Here is a 21,420-nt window from a genome sequence, read left to right as displayed (position 1 = left end):
GTGATGGCTCGGCCGTGCCCCGGTGATGGAGCTTTGTGGGTGGCTTCAGGTGCTAACCCTTCCCCGGAGACTGCCGTGCCGTGAATCGTGTGAGGGCAGCACCGAACGCTGGGCTCCCCTGCCCATCCCAGGTACGGCAGGCACCTTCCAGCCACGGCAGGTCTGGCGCTGCCGGAGTTTCCTCCCGGATTCCGGCAGACAAGGAGCCTCCTTGCAGCCCCAGGCCAGACCTTGCCAGCTACATGGAGACCAAAGCGGATTGCTCGGGGGGGGATGTGACTGCTGCTGGTGATCAAGGGCTCCAGCTTTGCACCGTCAGCCCCTGGGCAGCCCCGGGAGCTCCTCGGGATGGGGTGTAGCCCATCGGGGGCTGCTGCGGGGAAGCAACGTGCGCTCACGGCCAGCCCTGGCTACGAGCGGCTTTGCGGGGAATTCTCTTGTGCGAAGCAAACGGATGAAACCCCAGCAGCTCCCGCTCCTTCGGAAAACCATGTGGTGCCACAGCCCTGCGGCCGCCCCGCCTAGCGCTGCCCCGCGCAGCAGCACCGGCACGCCGGGGGCCCGCGGGACCGGGATGCGCATCCACCGCACCGCCCTGGCAGCACCCGCCCGGTGCCGGGACAGGGGCTCCTCCGGGGCTCCTCCGGGGCTCGGCTCCCGGGCGCGCTCCCCACCACGGGGCTCCGCCCCCCTCCCGGCTCCGCCCCCGTCGGCTCCGCCCCGGTACCGGCGAGAGCGCGCCGCCCCGCCCCGCCCCGCCCCGCTGAGCCCCGCGCCCGCCGCTGCCGGACCCGCGCCGCCGCCGCCGCCGAGCACCAGGTACCGGGCGGGATGGGGAGGAGGCTCGGCCGAGGAGGGGGGCGGCGGCCGGGCTGGGCGCTGCGGGCATCGGCCCTGCGGCTCCGGGCCGGCACCGGGACCCCGGCCGGCCCCGCCGCCGGCGCGTGGCAACCCCGGGGCCGGGAGGGGCGACGCTGTGCGGGGAGCGCCGAAACCGGGACTGCGCGGCGGTGCGGGGACCCCGGGGGCGCGGGAGCGGAGCGGGCACCCTCGGCCCGCGGGATGCGCGGGGACCGGGGCGAGGAGCCGAGCTGGGCTGGCAAGGGGGATCCTCGGGGTTTCCCGATCCCCGGGGGTCGCGGCACTTCCCTGTCCTCCCCTCCCCTACCCCCGCTGAGCAGGAGCTGCCCGGGGAACTGCGGGAGGCAAGGAGACCGTGGCACCCCTCACCGAGCATCCTCTAGCAGGCACCGTGCGCCGGGCACCCCGCACCGAGCCCCCTGCGCTGGGCACCCCGCACCGAGGTGGCCGCCGGCTGCCGTGGCGGGGGTCTCTGGGGGACACAGCCGTGCTTGAACGGTGTCACGGTGTGCAGCCGAGGGAGGTGCATCTGTGGTGGGAGCTGCCGTGTTAGAGGGGCCGGAGACCCCCATGTCGTGTCGCGGTGCCGCAGCCTCGCCCTGCCCGCTCCGCTCCGTGGCCCCGCCGCTCGCCGGGTCGCTGCGTGCGGGAGCCGTTCTGGGGAGCGGCCAGGCGGGCTCATCTCCGCTCCCCCTCGCTAGGGACGCGTCCGTCAGCCTGGGCTGTGCCGGGTGACACACGCACACGCAGATCCAGGGATGTCACTTTCGGTACCGCGCGCCGCGGTGACGCCGGCCGGGGCTGGAGGGATTCAGCCCACGTTGCTCCCGGCAGCTCCCGGCGCAGCGCTCCGCGCCCAAGGCCTTGTGTCCTCCGGCGGGGCTCCGGGATGCGGGAGCGAGCCCCAGGCAGTCCCGTGAAACGGGGATGTGCAGCCCCCGGGCTGCTCCGGTCCCTCCGGGGGTGCTCCGGTCCCGATCCTCCCCGCGGGAACGCACACAAACCCCGCTAGAGCTGCGGCTCCCGGCAGCGGTGCGGGTGGGGGGCCGGGAGGTCTCCGCGGAGCCGGTTTTGTGTTGGGAGCACGAGGTGGACACGTATGAGTAACCACCGGGCCCCGGCTGTGCCAGCGCGGGGACATACGGGGACATCGGTGTCAGCTGCTCTCTCCGAGGGGCACAGCGTGCTCAGTGCCAGCAGCAGCTCGCGGCGATCTCCACACCCGGCCCCTCCCGGGGATACGGGATCGAACCCCTCGGCACAGCCGCGGCGGCTGGGGACGCGAGGGACCGCCGGCTGCGCTCCCTCCCTGCGGTGCTGCCCGAGGAGCGGGGGTAGCGGGGGGATCCCCGGGCAGAGCCGGGCTGAGGCTGGCACCTCCGGCCCTTCCCCGTGTCCCCTCTCCGCAGGGAGCGTTCGTCCTTCCGGCGTGCTCGGAGGAGCGGGGTGGATATCGTCGCAGAAGCTCCTTTGGACTGAGGTTGTCTTCCTTACAAATGATAATTATTGTCATTACTTAATAGTATGGTGGCATCCAGAGGCCACAGATAATTAGTGGATCTATTCATGTCCCTGCTAACAACACTCCTCCAGTCCTAACCGGTGCCGTGGGCAGAGCCTGCCTCGTGTGTTTGCGGAGATTGTCCGTGTGGTCCGGGCTGTTTGGTGGTGGGGAAACTGAGGCACGAGGCGAAGGAAGACACTTGCTAATTCCCAAATTCCCCTGGTAGGCAGCGTTGTCTAAAGCGCATGGAGATAAAGGAGGGCAGGCTGCTCGATGGCATTGGGAATGCACTTAAAGGCAGGAATTTGTATTCTGGAAGGACGTTCTCAGTGCTGGGAGCTGCAGCTGCAGAGGCTGAGCCGCTGGCTGCCGCCGCCGTGGCCGGTGGGTGCTGATGGGCCGGGGGCTGCCTCAGGGGAACCCTGCTGCACCCGGGGCCGAGCCCCCCGAGCCTGGACCGGTGTGTGCAGGGGCGGCTGGGGCAGTGCGGGAACTGCTGGGCGGTGACACCTTTCCAGCTTTTTCCAGAAGTGTGCTCTGGGGACAGTTTGTGGCTTTCTGATGTGATTCCTGGCCTGTGAAGGAGCCCACAGAGCCCTGGTCTGCCAGGGTCCCCTGGCCCAGGCAGCTGCTTTGCACGCTGGGGCGGGTGGGCTCCAGATGGGCGCCCAAGCCCCTTCTCCAAAGGTGAGACATTCTCCCCAGAGAGCACAGGGCTGCAAGGGTCTGCAGATGAGCTGGGTCACCTGTGGCCAAAAGTCCCTGGGCCGTGTCCCACTTCCCTTGTCCTGTCACTGCTGCGGGATCAGCCCATGCCGGAGATGCCAGCAGAGCCCTGGGCTTTGGTGCTGGGCACCAGCCGAGCTCTCTGGGCTGGATCTCCATCACAAGCATCTTCCCAGGTCCGTGTAGCCACGCAGGGCATCTCCAGGGCTTGGAGGAGGATGATATTGCCCACATTCACTGGGAAGGAAACAGCTGAGCAGGGTGGTCTCCCTCCCAGGGTGGTCTCTCCTGCAGCCCCGAGGGGTGGCACGGAACCGCAGTGCCAGCAGCAGCTCCAGGGATACTCGCCTGCTCCTCCACGCATGCAGCCGAGGAAAGCCTTGGGACACGGAACAAACTCCTCCTGAGCTGCTCCCGCTCCACACGCGCTGTCTGCCCCGCTCTGCCCGCGCTCCCCCGGGCAGGTCACTCTACCTCTTGATGTCTCATTAAAGCAGTGATACCGATGCGCCTCTGCCTGGCAGAGAGGTGTGAACGCCAGCAGGTAGCAGAGGGAACAGAGACACCACTGCCATGACAGCCGTATTAGCATCCACGGGAGACAGAGGAATAATTTGGCTTCTGCAGCTTCAGAAGACTCGTGCAGAGGCTTTGTACTCTCATCTCCCTGACCGTGTGCAGCCTCCATCTGCAGCACCAGCACATCCGCAGTCGGAGGGGAGCGATGGAAGCGGAGCTGGTGACCTCCACGAGCCGGGAGGATGTCGCTCCTCCTTCCCCGGCCGATGGGATCCCTTCGGCTCATGGGCATGAGCCACGGCGCGTGTGGCCAGCGCAGCCAGGAGCCTCGGCGGCCCCGGAGAGGAGCCCGCGGGGTGCCTACGGGTGCTGGCGCCGTGGGGAGGTGGGTGACGGGGGCTCCCCGCCCCGGCCGGGCGCCAGAGCCTTCTCTTGGGCCCCGTGGCTGGGAGAGTGACTAATGTTCCCGCAGAGCACTTCAGCCAGTGACCTACATAGGGATGAGTGCGGATCCCTCGGCTCGTGTGAGCCGCCGCTCGCACAGGACCCGAGTGCCAGTGCCGCTCCCGGAACCCCCGGGCGATGCTCCATGGGGGGCTGGGGGGGCTGCGGGGCACAGGCGCCCCAGGCATGGCCCTGGTGGCAGGGACAGCACTTGTGTCCTCAGCCGGGCCACCCAGGGGTCCTGGGGGAGCTCAAGTGTTGTTCAAGCAGAGCCTTGAGCGCTGCCAGGAGGGAGGAGGTCAGGCACGGCGAGGTCCATCAGGGACATGAGGAGCTGGCCTTGGGGACACACTGGGAATGTGGCTGGAGAAGGACAATCTCCTTGCTGGGGACTGCGAGGGCTGAGCGCCGAGGAGGGGGAAGAGCTGCTCGAGCGGAAGCACTCCGTTGGCACGACTACAGTCGGATATAAACGGGCCGTGATTAAGTGCCTGCAGGAAATGAGGAGGTCTGTGAGGCTCCCAGCAGCCAGGTTCTGGAAGAGCCTCCAAGAGAAGCGTGAAGGCAGGGCATGAGCTGGCATCATGGTGGAGCTTCCTCAGCGAGGAACCAGATTTCGGGTGTGCAAGCTGCCCGAGGAGCTGCTCCAAGTCCTCCATCCTTGAGCCCCACACACGCTCTGATCTGAGAACAAACGCCTCGAGTCCTCCCAGAGCCAAGGCGGGATTAGGCTCTGCTGTGGAGCGATGTGTCACGAGCCTGGCTCCTGCCCCTCCAGTATCTCATCCTGCAGTGCTGCCCCACTCCATTGCCAGCCTCACCTCTCTCCTCTCTGGGGATCAGGAAAATCAGATGTGTTGCCCCACAAAGGCACTACCTCACAAGCAGAGCCAGGTCATTCACTTCTCTCCTCTGTGGTTCCAGGAGAATCTGACTTCCTCTCTCATAAATCTCATCTCCCAGCTTCCTGTGTCCCGAGGAGAAGATTTATGTGTCTGCTCTGGTTTTCCCTCTTCCGCAGGCGTTACCGGCAGGGTGAGGATAGGTGGAGAAAGAGCTGAAGCTGGCAGGTAACTTTCCAGGCAGAGCAGTGTGAAGTTTGGCTCTGACCTCTGAGGTCAGCCCTGCACCGTTCACGATGAATCCCATGATGCAAATCCGGCAGGTTTAGTGCCTCTTGCTCACAGAATTCACCATCCATCAGTGCTGGCCAGAGAAACCCAGCACTGGGGCTATCCAAGGGGAGATTCCCAAGCTCTCTGCAGGCAGGAGTTGGTGGCAGGTGATGCAGGACCAGGTGCTCAATCCCACCCCTCAACATGGCATGGCAAGTTCGTGGTCAAAGGGCTCTGGGCTGAGGGATGGAGCTGGACTGATGCATGATTTGGAGCTCTGGCACTGTTCACCAGCAGGGTACTCAAGGTTTTTGGGGTGAGGACAGTTCAAAGGCTGAGATGAAGGTCAGTGGTGTCCATGAGAAGAGGTTCTTGATGATTCCTCAGCTCCTGGGCTCACTCAGTGGAGAAGAGATCATTCCCAACTGTGCTGAAAATCCAGCAGAACTCATGGCATCCATTGTGTCACAGTGGCATCACATGGTTTCACCTGTACATCATCAATGTGACCCGCTGTCTGTCCCACCTTATCCATGCACCTGGAATTCCCATTGGAATCAGAGGAGAAAAGACTTAAACCTTAAAGAATTGCTAAGATGGAGGGTCCACCATTGTGCAAACCCTTTCCAAGCTGCTCCTGTGCCAGCTGGCCTCACTTTTTAAGGAAGTTGTTCCTCCAACCTGCCAACACTCATTTCCAGCTGCCGTGAGCGGAGCCTGGAGCTGCCACCCAGAGCCTCCTGTGCAGCCTCTGCTCCATGCCCCTTGCCTGGCTCTGTACTGGCCTTTTTCCTTCCTTGCTCTTCCTTTTCTCCCATTTCCTCAGTTTCCCTCTGCAATCAGGGCCGTGGGATAGTTACGAGCAGAGATGTGCTGGTTAGCTGCTTTTAATCCACTTAATATGTGCCACATTGCTTCGGGATTGTTCTGCTTTCTTCGCTGAAATGTCAAATGCCTCACAGAAATCCGAGTCTGCTCCGCCGAGGCTTTTACCTCCACTGACCAAACTTGGAACCTCATCAAGCCCGGCAGCAAATGGGTTTGATGAGCCGTGCTCTCCGCAGCCCCGCGCTGACTGGCGTGCCTGGTTCAGGCTGCCCTCCTTCAGAGGGGATTAGTCAAGCTCCAAGCCCATTTCTTAGCTAGTTTCAGCTCACCTGCATCCCCCAGACCACCACTGGGCTCTCCTGAGGTCGCTCTCCGCTGACCACTCCAAGGAGAACCCCAATGTTCCCTGTCCTGCAGGCACAGAGCCCACCAGGGCACACTGGAGCAAAGCACCGGGGCTCCTGCTCCAGCCTCGGGTGGTTACACAGATCTCTCCTAGAGAGAGGAGTGACCATAGCCTCGGGGTCCTGTTGGACCCTGGGAGGGGCTGAGGTGAGCTCAGGACATTGGAGGGGCTTCAGCAACCCCAGGACTGAGGCACTGAGCACCATTGTCCAGTAAATGTGCTTGAGGAACAGCTGGGGAGTGCAGGTGAGGCTGGATGCCAGGTGCATCCGAGATGTCCTTTGGATCCATCAGCAGAGCGGGTTGCTCAGGTTCAGGGACAGTCCAGGAGAGTCCATCTCCGCAGGTAGCACCATCCTGATCCCATCCCACGGCAGGACTCATTATCCATGCTCATAGATGCTGGTGTGCTGCAAACAATGCCCGAGCGCGGCACTAAATCCAACCACAGCACACAGCGAGTGCAGGGATGCGTGGGAGGGTCCTGGCGTGGGTGTTTGACATCCTCAGAGCTGTTCCCAAACGGAGTTGCTCCATGTATAATTTATGGGATTCTCTTTGTCCTTGTGGCTCGTCTCTGATCTCCCGGCGGTTCGGGAGGCCGAGGGTGCTCCGGCGAGGCCCCGCTGAGTGCCAGCGCCGCGTTTGCTGCGTCGGCAGGGGAACAGCCTCGTCCCGCGCTGCGTCAGCCACGGCCCGGCAAGGTCCCCGTCGCAGCTCCACAGGGCTGGCCCTGCTCTTGGACCGTGCCAGAGGCGTTCCTGCCCCGTGTCCGGCCCTTGGAGCCTTTCCCAGCGCCCCCTGCCCCACGCCCCATTAAGGACCCCTCCGGAGCAGGCTGGCAGCACGCAGGCTCCTCTGGAGTGCTTGGCTCCAGCACGGAGATGTGGCCACCAGGCCCCTCTGCCCTCGGCATGTCACCCTCCCTGGCACAGCCACTGCCGAGGATGCTGCCGGGGACATCGATGGGGGCACCAAGCTCTGGGCACCGGCCATCGCTGTGGCACAAGGAGAGCTGTGACCCCACATCTGTGACGGGGCCTCGGGGGTGGCTCATCCCACGGCCGTGGATATCCCGGCGGGCTGAGCCCAGCGCGGGTGCCCCGGGCCAGGAGGGATGTGCTGATGCGGAAGAGAGGACGGGCGCCGCTGGCTCCAGCCCCAGCCAGCTCGCTCCTCCGCCTGTTGCTGTCCATACTAACGAGGAGCCCCATCCCATCCCTCGTCTCGTCCTGCCTCGCAGACATCTCCGGGTGTCTGGGCACGGCTCCAAGCTCGGGAAGGGAAGCGCCGGGCGGCTGGGCGGCGCGTGGAGCAGCATCCCGACGAACACAGAGCAGGGCGTGCGGGGCCGGGATGGGCGCAGGGAGGGCTGCGTGATCCCCCCGCTCCGCTGGGTCAGTGCTCCCCGCCGGCGTGGGCAGGCACGGGGCAGCGGCACGCAGCGCTTGGAAGTTTGGCTGTTCCGGCACTGGGGACTCCGGGCTGCTGTGCTGAGTCAGCGCTTCGTGCCAGCAAGAACAAGGCAAGAGAGGGAGGGGACCGGGGGTGTCTGAGCCGTGTGTCCGTCCGCAGTGAGGGCAGCGGGGCTGCGGAGCCAGCCAGGCTCCCCCCTCGGCGTGCGGAGAGGGTGCGGGGGCACTGCGGGAGCACCGGGCTGTGCTCTGGGGCGGGGACCAGGGGGATGCGGGACACGGGACGTGGTGTGGTGCGACAAAGCTAAACCCCTGCTCACCGCGGCTGGCATCTTTGTCTCTCCCACCCTGGCCCTGGCGCTGTGTCCCAGAATGAGCCGCCGACCTCCCCTGCACCCCGGGACATCCCAGCAGGGCTGCCGGTGTGCCCGGTGGTGCCCGGGCAGTGCGATGGGCCGGGGCAGTCGCCGGCGATCCAGTGGGCAGAGGCAGAGGCAGGTGGGCACAGGGCTGGGTGCTGGGGGTACATCTGGGACAGGGCTGCGGAGCGGTTTGCCTTGCAGGGGTGGGGAGGAGCCCTGCAGAGCTGTGTGGGAAGGATGGCAGGGACAATGAGATGATGGCAGGGATGGGGATATGGCTGGGTGCAATCCCCCCTGTGACCCCGGGTCCTGCCCCCGTGCCGCCTGTGAAGCAATACTGGTGACAGTGACATCACCCGGCCTTACTGAAGGTTCTGCCTCCTGCTGGTTTTCATGTGCCTTAAGTGGCTCAGTGTCCCCAAGCCACTGTGTCGCCACTGTTCACAGAGCTGGTCCCCATGCCTGCAGCCGAGCCAGCACCTCTGGTGTCCAGTCCTGCCACAACCCACACGTGACAGGTCCCCTGTGCCCATCAGGCCATGCCCCACACACGTCGGGTCCCTGTGCTCTGCCCAGCCATGCCCACCACGACACACGTCCCTCTGTCCATCTGGCCACGCCTCACTCCTGGTGGTCCCCCGTGTCACTCAGGCCATACCCAAGGCAGGATGGATCCCATGCCCATTCCAGCCCTGTCCCGTGCTGCAGGGGTGCCCCACGCTTTGTCCATCCCACACAGAGCTGGGTGTTCGGCGGGTGTCCCCTGTGCCGTGGGTGCCCCGTGTCCGTCCGTCCGTCCCTCCGAGCCCCTCGCCCTGCCCCCTGCCCTGCCCTCCCGCTGCCCGCGCCCCGCGCACGAGGCACCAGCCCAGGCGAGGCAGAGCTATTTTTAACAGCTGCTTCTGCTTGATTTGAGCTGTGAACTCGGAACGTGTTTATGCTAAAGGGGTTTCTTTTCCCTTCTCCCTTTGTGCTGAGGAGGCAGCGCCGCAGATCAAAGCCTGTCTCTTCGCGTTTGGTGATGGTGGGCTGGGAGGGAGCCGAGGCGGGAGAGGCCGGCAGTTCCACGGGGACACTCGTGTCCTCGGGGGCCGCGGTGGCGTGGCCGGGTCTGACGCACCTCTCTCTGTCCCCGCAGGTCCGGGAGCCATGGGCGGGCAGGGCCGACACCGGGCGGCCCGCAGCGGGCGGCCCTGAGCCCCGGCGGCCGCGGCGGGACGATGGGCTGCGGGCGCCGGCGGGGAGCCGCGGTGCCGGGCAGGGCTGTCGGGGCGGCGTGCCGGGGGCTGTAGGGCCGGGCGGCGGGCAGCATGCCCGGCGGTCCCTCGCCCACCTCCCGCCCAGCATCCCCTGTCCGTGGCGGCGCGGGATGAAGCTGCCCGCCGCCCCAGCAGCTCCGGGTCCGGCTGCAGCCCAGGGCTCCGGCCGCCGGCGCTCGGCCCCCCGCGCCCCGCCGCAGCACCCCGGCCCCGCGGCCCTGAGCCATGGTCAGCCGTGAGCCCGTGCCCGGCCCGGCCCCCGCCGGCGAGGGCAGCCAGGAGAAAGCCATGACGGTGCGCTCGGTGCTGCTCAACCGCGACTCGCCCGACATCGAGAGCCGCCTCAAGCGCCGGCGCAACCGCACGCAGCAGGTCCGCTTCAAGGACCTGGTGGAGGCCGGCGCTGGGCGGGGGGACAGCCCCCCGCCCGGGCCCGCGGCCGCCCCCGGCCCCAACACCCCACGTGCCTCGCCGCCCCCCAGGGACCCCCCTGAGCCGGCGGCTCTCCGTGCCTCGCGGCGCAGCTGGCCCCAGGCGCAGCCGGGCTCGCTGACGCTGCCCATGCCCAGGAAGGCGTGCATGAGCACCGCCATCCAGACCTCCCCCAGCCTCCAGAAGCCCTTCCCGCCCCCCCAGCCCCGCAGCAAGAGCGTCTGCGACGTGGCGGGGGATGCGGTAGCGCCCGCCGTGGCGAGCGCCCGGTGCCCGGGGGCGGCCGTTCCCACAGTGGCCAGCTGGACCGCGCCCCCGCGGGCCCCCGGCAGCCTCCCCACCCGTGACCACAGCGCGGCCCTCGCCCAGCACGCCAAGGCGCGCCGCACGCCACCACCGCCACCACCCAGGGACCCCCCACCCCCTTACCAGGGCCCGGCCGGGTGCCCCGCCGCCCGCTGCGCCCCTCCGGTGCAAAGCTGCACCCCCGAGCCCTGTCCGCCGCCCCCAGCCTGCGCCCAGCTCCGCGGGAGCCCCCGGGGCAGCCACGGGGTCACCCCACGCCCGGCCTCCGTGCCCTGCGGCCAGCCCCGGCCGCCCGCCGAGCAGCGGGGGCTTGGCCGGAGCGACTCGGAGCGGACCCTGCCGGGCGCTCGCCCAGCGACCCCGTGCCAGCCCTCGCCGCACCGCCGGCAGCCCGTCCCCGCCACGGACACCCATGGCCTCCGCCAGCCACCTCAGGGCAACCCCCCGCGGGACCCCCCGCCACCCCAGCACCAGCTCTGCGCCACGCTGTGGGGGGGTCCCTGCTGCGCCTCGCCGGCCCCCATCCCACCAGCGCCGGGCTGGCACGGCTCGGCCGCGGCCGCCACGCCGGAGAAGACACCAGCTGCCCTCGGCACCTGCAGCCGGCTCCATGCTGCCGAGCCCGGGCACGGCTGGGCAGGGTCCGAGGGGCCCAGGGAGCCACTGTCCACGGCCCCGCAGGGCCCCAGCGCGGGGACACAAGCGGCTGGGTGGACACCGGAGGCCCCCCGGCACGGACAGCCCTGCCCCGCCGCTGAGCAGCCCGAGCCGCTGCACCACGTCCAGGACCTTCTGCAGCTGGTGGTGGTGGCCAAGGCGCCGGTGGGACCACCAGCGAGGGACGAGGACACCCGGACATCTCAGGGAGAGGGCCCCCGGGGGCCCGGGGAGCAGGGGGACCTGCATTCCCAGCTGCAGTCCCTGGAAGGGGTGCTGGAGACCAGCCAACAAACCATCCGGGTGCTGCTGGACGTCATCCAGGACCTGGAGAAGAAGGAGGCGCAGCGGGACGGGTGAGCAGGCAGGGACAGAGTTTGGGGCTGCAGGGACGATATCCCTGGGGGGATGGGGATGTAGGACAGGGGACCCTGCCAGAGATTTGGGTACTGCTGCCTCCTGGTCATCCTGCCCTGCCCAGGACCTGCTCGAGGGGCAGGATGTCCCCTGGGCCAGTGCTCCTTGGCCTCCCAGGTTTCCCAACGGAGCAAGGTGTTCTAGGTCAGCCCGCAATGGCCTTAAGCTTAAATGCTCCAAACTCATCTCACACGAGGGCAACCAAGCTCCCAAGAGGTGCCTCCTGTAAAACCTCTGGGGCTTGTTCCTGATGGCCAAGATTGCCATGATCCATTCGCTAAATGAGGTGGTGGTGGCTGTGAGTGGAGCACAGGGAACACTATCCCCGTGCCACCCCTGGAGCATTGTCAGTGGGGAGAGACCCCCAGGAGGACCAGGACACCTTAATTAAGACCTCAGCTCTACATTCTGCTACAGTCAAACAAGCAAACAAGATGCCCAGAGACACACCCTGGATTTCCAGGAATAGGAAATCACATAAAATGTTATCCTGGTGTCCTTATGCTGAAGAACAGTGCGGCCTCATTTGCCACAGGTCAGATCCCAGGTGTCCACTGAGCACCAGAGCAGGGCCAGCAACCCTGACACATCCTGCCACCGACCACCAGCAACATCCCACAAAAATATATATATAATAAAACATGAAAGACTATCCCAGGATGAGCTCTCCCAGCAGAGGGGTGCTGTTGTACAAGGCCAGAGCTGCAGGCACACACACATCTACGTACCACATATATATAAAAGGCCTCATGATCTAATTCAGGTGCTGGCAGAATAAATCCCCATTGCAATGTGTAATTTGGTGCATTAACAGACCCAGTTTCTGAGGGCTCAGAACAACCGTGGTCAAGGTCGAGTAACAGGAGGAAGATTTCAACGGGGAAATGTGACGTCTATGTGGGGCAGGGGGGTGTTCTCTCAGTTGGCTCCCCAAAATCCAGAAGACCCCTTCTGTGGAGAGGAAGGGGGATGCAGAAGCATGAGCTGAGCCTGGGCAGGCATCAGCTTAATCCAAGTCCTGTGCACCTTCCTGGAGGAGGAGGAGGATGCTCTGGTACAAAAGCATCAGAAAGAGATAAATTCTGAGTCTGGCGTAGGCTGGAGATTAGTTTGGAGCATCTCTCTGTGCCCATCTGCCAGGGCACTGCTGTGCCAGGCCACTGCCATGTGCCTTGTGCTCCTTCCATGGCACAATGTGTGGGGAGATGTGTGGTGACCCAGGGGCTGTGGGCATGGGAACCCTTGGGATGAGGATTGGTATGGGGATGGGAGAGGGGGACACAGTGGGAAGGATTTGGAGATGCCACTGTGCCTAGCTCTGGTTTGCTCCCATCACAACAACCTGCAAAGCTGAGAGACACCTGGCCTGGCATTAATTGGGATCACATGGAAGGAGAGGGGCTGGGATCCCAGAGAGGAAAGGACATAGGATCCGGGGTCAAGAGGAGATGGATCCCAGAGAGGAAGAGTTGCTGGGATTCAGGAGGAGAAGTGCTGAGATGCGGGGAGAAGAGGGTCTGAATCCTAGGGAGGAAAGGAGCTGGGATTCAGGAAGGAGAGTCCTGGCTGCCGGGGTGGGAGCACAGAAGCACACGAGGGGCTGGGGGCAGCAGAGGACACAGGCAGAGCCACACCAGGTCTCTGAGCTCACGGCACATCTCTGTCACAGGCGACACTCGTACCGGACCGGGCAGGACATCGCCAACTGCGGGACCTGCCGGGACTGTGCCTGCATCATCTACAGGTGAGGGCCAGCCCTGGCTCCGTGCATCCCGCGGGTCCTGCTTCCCTGCACTCCCAGATTTCGACTGTGGGGCGGGAGGGGGGTGGTAGTCGAGCCTGCACCTCCTGTCCCCATGTTGGGGAGCACCACATACAGACCATTCTTGGGTGTCTGGGCTGTCACCTGGCCTGGATCTGTCCCTTCCTCTGTGTGGGGAGCAGCTCCTGCTCCCGGGAGCAGCCAGGGTGATCTCCGCGGAGGAGCAGCAGCTGGAAGGGGGCTGCTCTGGCACGATGGCAGAGCATTTATCTCCTGCAATGGCAATCTCTCGGGGAAGCCTCGCTAGCGGCTGGTGCGTGGGCTCGCTCCAAATCCAGGCTGCATCCTGTTGTCCCCGTGCCAGCTCCGCACAGATGCTGCAGATGGGTTCCTGCCCCTCGCTATGGTTTGGGAACACAGGGTCTGGGCTCTGCTTCCCGGCGTTGGCTTGGGGCCAGGGTGTGGAAACCCCTTCCTCTGCTGCACTCTCTCCTCAGATCCTATTTGGTGTGTGGGGAAAGGCATCCCATGGCCTCCCAGTATCATCTCTGGGGGAGTTAGGAGGGTTGCAGTTTCACTTAAGCTTTCTGCCCTTCCAGGCTCCCCTGGGTGACTTTATGTCCCTCTGGCTGTCCCCTCTGCAGTGCAGGTGGCTGGCCAGGTGTGTTCCCATTTTGCTCTTAATTGGGCTGATGCTGTTAGCACTGGGGTGTGTAGGACATGGTAAGCTGGTCCCTAGCCGTGCTCTGTGGAGCCTGATCAGCGTGGTGCCCACGTGTGCCACTGCCCTGCCGTGCTCTCTGAGCACTGTGCCCCTCCTCGGGGCACCTCAGGCTGGGGGTGCCCTGCTGGGCCCCCCTCGTGTCCCTCGCTGCCTCGGTGCTCCTGCTCCCCACACACTTGCTCCACACTCCCCCTCTGCAGCTCGTGGGGGATTTCAGGCTAATTGGGCCTGACGAGCCTGTCTCCACACAGCACGGCAGTGCCACAGATGTCACATCTTGGGGGAGGTGGCTCCCCGGCATGGCCAGGCTCCCACTGGGGACTCTCTGTGGGTTTCGCTGCCACCCGTGGGATGAGGAGAAGCTCTGGTGGGACACAGGGTGAGGGAGTAGCATCCCCAGGGATGGCCCGTGGAGGGGATCAGACCTGCCTGCCCGTGTCCCATCCTGGGGCAACACACCAGCTATGCACTCCCACAGCGGTGTGACCCTTCCTTGTGTCACCGCTGGGAAGTCGAGGTCCCTCCCTGCGCTGCCCCCCATTATGGTCTGCACCCCTTTTGCTAGAAACGGCTGGGACACTCCTTGTCCTCGCGAGGGGAGGTGACAGGAGGTGACAAGGGTGTCAGGGTGCCGGGGGCCTTGCGGGGAGCTCCCCGTGTGCGGGGTGGCTGCGCCACGTGCGCCTTCCCGGGCACACGCCGCGGCACCTCGCTGATCCGATGGGACATGGCTGGTGTGAGGAGATTGACGTGTTTTCCGTGTGAGGGAACATCGCGGCACGTGGCTGCCAGCAGCCAGCCCGCACCACAGGGTGCTGCGGGGACACCGGAGGCTGCAGGGACACTGGGGGCTGCAGGGACACTGAGGGCTGTGGGGACAGCAAGGGCTGGAGGGGACAGCAAGAGCTGCGGGGACCTGTGGGGACACTGAGGGCTCCAGCACTGGCAGGAATCTGAGTTTCCCTGCTCCCTGGCCTGAGTGGCACAGTCCCCCTCATCCACCCAGATCCGGGGCACCCTAATTTCTGCCTCGCCAGCCGTGCGATGGGCAGTGGCAAAGCCTTGCATACTCTCGCACTTTCTGATGCTGCAGCTCTCCTGAGCCATAGCCCCTGGGACTCACAACCCTCTCCAGGGGGCTCATGGCTAATGGGGGTCCCACAGACCCCCGGCTCGCCCTCCCACCTCAGCCGTGGTCCCCAGCCTGGCCAGCATCCAGCTCCCACCGGCCACACACAAAGCCATGGCATTGCCAGTGGGGCTGAATACAGAGCAGCAGAAGGATGGTGCAGGAGAGGCAGCTGAGAAGAATCCACCCCAAAAGGCCCTGTGCCACCAGGTCAGGCTGATACTGGTCTGTCCGTCTGGCAGAAGGGAGCCCGGGATGCTCCATCAGGATGGGAGGGGTCGAGCCCTGAACTCACAGTCCACAGGGGGTGGCCAGGGGCTGTCCGAAAGCAAATGGAGCAGGATGTCCCCTCACAGGGACACACGGTGACGCCGGGAAGTCTGGCCATGTCCCTGTGCCACACTGGGAGTGCAGTGGAGCTCAGCTCTGAGGGATGTGCCCTGGGTGGATGACCTCCCCGAGGGCTGTGCTGGGGACACTGGACCCCCCGGGGGCTGTGTTCGGGGTGCCAGGGGCTGTGGCAGGTGGGGGGCTGTGACAAGGGGATGCCATGCTCCCCTCTGACACTGTCCCCGCGTGCCGCAGCGTGGAGCACGATTTCCGGCAGCAGGAAGGTCGCTTCCAGCGGGTGCTGAGCCACATCGAGGGCGACATGGGGCCGAGCTCCCCCCCGACGGCGCTGGGGGCGGCGGGGGTGGCGCTGGGGGCGGCGGGGACCACCTCACCGCCCAGGCAGGAGCCGTCGCCGGTGTCGAGGCTACCGGCGAAGCTGGACGTGAAGAAATCGCGGCGCAAATGCTTCTGGTTCCTGTGAGCGCGGCGCCCGGTGAGCCCGGAGCGCGGGGGCACCGTCCCAGCACTGACCCCCTGCCCACCTCTCCTCCCTCCCTCCCTCCCTCCCACGGTAGGGTTTGGGTAGCACCAGCTTTTCTATTTTTAACCATTCCGTTCAAAGCGGGGAGCTCGGGTGTGGAAACGGCGAGGGGAGCAGCGGCTGTATTTAAGGAGAATTCAATAAATTCCACGGAGACGCTATTTTTGTTACATCCTCTCCCGCCTGTGCACTTCTGTTCTGGAGGAGGAGGAGGATGAGGAGGGGGCAGCGGCTGCTCCCCTGGATTCCCCTCTGCTCGGGGTTCCCTGAGGGCTGCTGGGGCACCTCCCTGAGCCCAGCCCAGGCTCAAACCAGCGCCCATCCCTGCACCCCATAGCTGGAGCTGCTCGCCCCACCACTGCTTCATGCAGGTTAATTGGGGACACCGAGGATTTTCACTGGTCAGAGACAGTGGGAAATGGTGTCTGTGGGACCCTGGCCTGCAGAGAGCCACTCTCCCCAAAACCTCTGGGTGGAAGGGCGGGCAGGGCAGGGGTGTCATGGATGGCTGGCTGATGACAGGGAGATGGGAATGAGCAGCTCAAATATTCCAGCCTCTGTGGGGCTGCCACGAGAGGGAAAACTCGATGTTGGTTTAACAAGAGTCCCAGAGAAGCAGAGGGTGCCCTGCACGGGGCAGTTGATGAGGGTCCTGGGGCAGCAGTGAGTGTCTGAGCACACCCCGAGCACGGAGCAGGCAGCGCCGGTGGTGGGAGCCGCCACAGCTCTCCCAGCAGAGCCACCGACCTCAGGAATGGGGACACCATCCAGCCTCCTTCAAAAGCATCGGCCACCCCGGGCCACGGCAAGCGGCTGCTGCAGCCACAGAGGGGAGTGGAGGGTGGGCAGGTTTGGCCGCAGCTCTCCGGTTGACACCCACAGCGCAGCGCCCCAAAGCAGGAGATGCACACGGTGTTTAACCCCATCCTGTGTGCCAGAAACACCCCTGGTACTCGGGAGCTGCAGCCGGGACAGTGACCCAGGGTCACAACTCCCTTCTTGCCCAGCAGCAACGGGGTGGACGGACGGACACTGTCGTGGCGCGGGCACTCGCATCTCTGGTCGCCTCCGCCCTTCCCTGGAGCTGCTGGGACAGCCTGGGCTGAGGGTCTGGGACCCCCGACTGAGGGCAGGGGCTGCGGCAGCAGCTCGGGAACCACGGACGGTGCTGGGAGAGCGGTCAGACGGCACTTGTGGAGCCGCGAGCGAGCGCCGGGAGCGCGGCAGACAAAGGATCCCTCCCTGCTCCCGTGGGCTGCACTGCACCACCCTCATCCCCCCTCGCCTCCATCGCTGCCCGGCGCTTTTGGCTCCGGCTGCCCCAGGCCCTGAGTCACAAAGCTGGGAACGACGGCACAAAGCAGGATGGAGCCCAGCGCGACCCGGCATGCATCTCCTGCCTGAGTCACGGCTGAATCACAGCCCGGTGCCGAGATCGCCGCACAGCCCCGGCGGCAGAGCTGCCGCTGCGGCTGCCCACGCCTCCCCAGGCACGGCACACAGCGTGGCACGGCAGTTCCCTGCTCCAGGCTTCCAGAACACACACCAAGCCAGCTCATCGCCCACCCCGTGACACAGTGCAGCTCCTGGGTCAAATCAAAGCCCCCGAGCCCCGGCTCTGTCCCTTCCCATCACTGCTCCATGCGGAGCTCTGACCTGCATCCCTTCCCGTGTGTCCAGTGTGCTCCTCATACATGTTAGTAGCATGTAAAACCATGAGTTTCACTGGGTCCAGCTGCTTGTTTTCCAGAGAATGCAGCCCAAACCCCTCATTGCTTCCAAAACAGCTCTTCCTGCACCTCTGCCCATTGTCCACTGCTCCCGCTGCTCCAGCCCTGCTTTCAGAATGGCTCCTGCTTTCCCCTGCATCCCACCGGGGACATCCTTGGCGTCCAGCCCCATCCTGCTGGGTACCAGCAGCAGGGCCAGCGAGCAGCAGAGCCGGTCACTCACACCCAGAGCCCCAAATCAGTGATACCTTGTGCCTCTCCCGCGTGGCCCGAAGGGAAGTGGCGCAGTGGGACTCACCCTCAGCGGGTTCTCCCGGTCCAGGACGATCACCCTGCAATTGACCGTGTGTAGCAGCTGCTCCAGGATCACCTGGATGTGCTTCTTCACCTGTGCCTGCAAGGTAAGAGGTTGCCAGGGCATGTCCCAGCTGGGGCTCATTCCAGGGTTGGTGGCATCGGGGTGGCAAGATGGAAATGGAGCTTGCTCTGGAGCTGGGGTCAGAGCAAGGCAATGTGCTCCAGCAAAAATATGGGATTTGGGATCTCTGCACAGCTCAGCCCTGCACACCTCCCTGGCAAAGTGGCCACCTAGCTGGGGACAGTGGGGACAATGGGGATGGCTGCACTGGCACTGGGCAAGCAAAGGTGGGTTCAAATCACATGGGGATCAAGCAAGAGCAGAATCCACCCCCAAGAGCATCCCACCACCCTCTCCATACAGGCTATTTCAGGTTTAAAAGTTAAACCCGAAATGAGACATTTCACCACAATTTCCAAGATTTCCCTCCCGTTCCTGGTATTTCTGGAGCTGTGGGGATTAAAGAGCCACCTTGCCTTCCCAGGCCACAGTGCAAATGTCCAACTCAGCTGCCACAGCGCCAGTCACTGCACTGCAGGTGTGACACCTGAACCTCCCAAGAGGTCCCTCAAAAGGGACCCCAGAGCAGCCAGGAAGGGCAGGAACAGAGAAAGGGTCCTGAAAAGCCACAGCAAAAAATGCTGTGCATTCCCAAAACATTGTGTTGATGCAGGGACACTCACCAGCTCCACGTCCCCACGGTCCTTGTGCCGTCCTCGCAGCTTCTCTGCGCTCTGCAATCACCAGAAACAGGGCTGAGACCCCCAGGAATGACCCCCCACTCACCCAAGACAGGCCACAGTTGGGTGCTCACCACATCTTTGCTTCATGTTTAGGGTCATCACTGTTCATTTTGGAGTGCAACGCTGCCTAAGGCTGGCAGTCAATCCCTGCCCTTGCCTCTTCTTTGCCTTCACCTTCTTCCTCCCTGCCATCACCTTCCTTCCAGCTCTGCAGAGCTGGTAATGTAACCCCCAGCCTCAGGGCAGCGTCATCCCTGAACTTGGAAGTCCCTTCCCCACTCATGTGGATGGAGTGGAACCCACCAGAAACTCACTGAGGTGGAAACCATCAGGTTTTTGCCCCATCCTGGGCATGTTTCTGCTGGGATGGCAGCACCTAGAATTCCCTGGATGACTACAGTGAACCTCAACCATATCCTGGCCAGGAATTGTTGCTTAGCCCCAGTCAGAGGTGTTTGGTCAGGTCACAGCCCAGATGATTCCTGATTTACCTTCCGGGCCTGGTACAGCACCTCCAGGATGCTGCTGAGCAGCTCGATGCAGGCATCCTCCTCCTCACCCGCCTGGATCAGCTCCTGCAGGATGGGCAGGGCTGCCTGCAGCACCAGCTCCCGGCACTCTGGGGGGACAAGGGGGCACAAGGGTGAGGGAATTGCCACCCTCTGTGGAGCCACGGGCAGAGGAGGGGTCCCTGTGCCATGGCCCCCGGTGAGCTCAGCGAGGACAGTGCCAGCAGGACTCCCCATGTCCCCTCTCACCGTGGGACTGGAAGGCTTTGGTGCTGGCGATGTGAGTCAGGGACTGCAGCTTCTGCTTCAGCAGCCTCTGGGGCAGCAGGTTCCCCACAAAGTCCCGCAGCACAGCCCTGCCATCAGGAGAGGAATTGACCCAGGAGCTCTGGGGTCTGGTCAGGAGCAGAGCCCCTCAGTGGGGCAGAGATGTGTGGGGCAGGGTGGTCCCACAGGGCAGCCCTGCCCACCACAGGCACCCAGCAGACAAACCCCGCCTGAATTCCCAAAATGAGCCCAGCTGGGTCTGAGGGCTCCCAGGCTCAGCCCTTGCCCAAGGATGCACAGCTGCTAAAACTGAGCTGAACTCTCCCATTTTTGCACTGGGAAGGGGATCAGGAGGTGATTCCCAGATCCCCCTGCCCTCGGCTCTGGGCTGGATGCAGGGACAGAGGTGGCTGTGGCTGGGTGTGGCAGGGGACAGGGGGACAGGGACCTTACCCCAGCGCAGAGGAGTCAAAGATCCCAAACACGTCCTCGAGGATGGAGGGCAGGTACTTCAGGGCTGCTCCCTGCAAAGACAGCAAAGAGCTGCCTTCAGACAGAGCCCAGAGACACTCTGGAGCCTCCCTCCATCTGGGAGACTGCGGGTGCAGAGTTTAACCACATCCCAGGGGTTTTGGGGTCTCGGGGTGCACAAGGGGGGACTCTGGGGACAGCGAGGCATGGGGTGGCAGCTCCCCTCTGACACCACAGGAGGTTTGCATAGAGGATGGTTGGTGTGACTTCAGCATGGGGACAGCCAGTGTCACCCCAGGCATCCTCCCAGCACCCCTCCAAACCACACCTGGGAGAGCAGAGTGGGACCCTCCAGCGAGGACTCCATCAGCTGGTTCAGGGCGAGGAAGAAGCGCTGCAGCAAGCGCTGGAACTCAGCCACCTCCTTCCCCTCGTAGAGCCTGCAGTGGACAGAGTCACTGTGCTGTCACCCCACTGCCACCATGCCACACACCTTCCCCGGCACCACCCAACCCTGCTCAGGGGTCATCTGCCATCCTAGGGGTCACCAAACATCCTTCCATGGATGTTTGGATCCATGGTTGGATCTAGTGGTGAGCCCTGGCACCATCACAGCCCTGGCACAGCTACTGCCCTGGCATGTCCACAGACCGGTTTACGAAAACTTTCTTTTTAAGAGAAAAAAACCTCTTTTCCATGATTCCACACCCCAAATCCCTCTAGGAGCAGTTCAGCACTGCCCCACTTGAGCAGCAACCCCCTGAGCCCTCCAGCCCCCCTCACCAGCTGCACCAGAGCAAACCAAATGAGGGAATTTCAGCCACAGGATGTGCAAAACCACAGGAAAATTGCAAAGCTGAGGTGTGATCACAGGAGTAAAGCCACTGCAATGGGCTGTGTTTGAGGTGATGTTTGCAGGTGGCTGGGAGGGGGTGACACTGACAGCAGGGTGGACCCCCACATGAGGTGACCCCTGGGGGGACGATGAGTGCTGGCAGGGAAAGTTTTGCATCCCTCAGTGGTGAGCAAAAAGCAGAAGCAGCCAGAGGAACCAGCAGGGAGGAAGCAGTGAAGGTTAGACGTCACCACGGTGCCATCAGGGTGCTGGGAGGCCCTGACGGGACACAGGGTGTCCCAAGGTGGAGGACAGAGCCCTCAATCACCCTTGCAACAACCTGGGCTCCTCTCAGGAGCTGCAGGCACTGCTTGACCAGCTCCAGCAGCAGCACAGGAAATCCCAGACCCAGCAATCTGCAGCAACTGACTCTAATTACAACCCAATTCCTGTCGATTACAGCCTGTACAAATTGCAGCACGTTCAGAGCACTTAGAGGATCTGAGGAGCCCGTGTTATTGCATGTGGAGATTGCTGAGATAAAGGGAAGCTATATAAAATCGCTAAATGTCCTCGGGGATGTCTCTGTTGCAGGCAAACTCATTCACGGGGCTGTTTGCAAACGCGCCGCGTAATTAATTTCTTCTGCCGGGAGCACTCTGAGCTGGGAATCTGCTCGGTGTCCTCGTGCAGGAGGGAGGGAAAGGTGCTGGGAGTGATGTTCTGGAGCACCCCAGAATCCTGGAGCACCCCAGAGCCATGGAGGGG

At 64.0% G+C, this 21,420-nt stretch overlaps 2 protein-coding genes across 3 annotated transcripts in view; one reads left to right on the top strand and one right to left on the bottom strand.

Moving 5' to 3' along the window:
- Window positions 1-21,420, bottom strand: part of LOC146438605 (dedicator of cytokinesis protein 2-like) — a 43,947-nt gene that overhangs the window by 9,675 nt on the left and 12,852 nt on the right. For both annotated transcript variants that reach the window (XM_085059438.1, XM_085059437.1), the window contains exons 23-28: window positions 20,146-20,257; window positions 19,800-19,870; window positions 19,329-19,435; window positions 19,062-19,189; window positions 18,511-18,561; window positions 17,768-17,863 (exon numbers count right to left, since the gene is read on the bottom strand). In XM_085059438.1, coding sequence (XP_084915564.1) covers window positions 17,768-17,863; window positions 18,511-18,561; window positions 19,062-19,189; window positions 19,329-19,435; window positions 19,800-19,870; window positions 20,146-20,257 — 565 coding nt within the window. The remainder of the gene's footprint in view (window positions 1-17,767; window positions 17,864-18,510; window positions 18,562-19,061; window positions 19,190-19,328; window positions 19,436-19,799; window positions 19,871-20,145; window positions 20,258-21,420) is intronic.
- LOC146438606 (uncharacterized) lies at window positions 946-15,909 on the top strand. Its single transcript, XM_085059444.1, has 3 exons — window positions 946-11,189; window positions 12,920-12,994; window positions 15,451-15,909. The coding sequence occupies exons 1-3, from the start codon at window positions 9,664-9,666 to the stop codon at window positions 15,677-15,679; spliced, it is 1,830 nt and encodes a 609-aa protein (XP_084915570.1). The 5' UTR covers window positions 946-9,663; the 3' UTR covers window positions 15,680-15,909.

Source organism: Lichenostomus cassidix, chromosome 4 (assembly GCF_008360975.1).
Source record: "Lichenostomus cassidix isolate B80296 chromosome 4, HeHo_3.0, whole genome shotgun sequence".
Taxonomy (NCBI): domain Eukaryota; kingdom Metazoa; phylum Chordata; class Aves; order Passeriformes; family Meliphagidae; genus Lichenostomus; species Lichenostomus cassidix.
The sequence above is the reverse complement of the archived record's forward strand: the minus strand, read 5'-3'. Positions and strand labels throughout refer to the sequence as shown.

What these genes read in the sequence shown, in the direction of transcription:
- LOC146438606 (XM_085059444.1), top strand. Translation starts at nt 9,664, where the DNA reads ATGGTCAGCCGTGAGCCCGTGCCCGGCCCGGCCCCCGCCGGCGAGGGC. An exon ending in AAGGAGGCGCAGCGGGACGG is followed by an intron (nt 11,190 to 12,919) that starts GTGAGCAGGCAG and finishes TCTCTGTCACAG; the next exon opens with GCGACACTCGTACCGGACCG. An exon ending in TGTGCCTGCATCATCTACAG is followed by an intron (nt 12,995 to 15,450) that starts GTGAGGGCCAGC and finishes CGCGTGCCGCAG; the next exon opens with CGTGGAGCACGATTTCCGGC.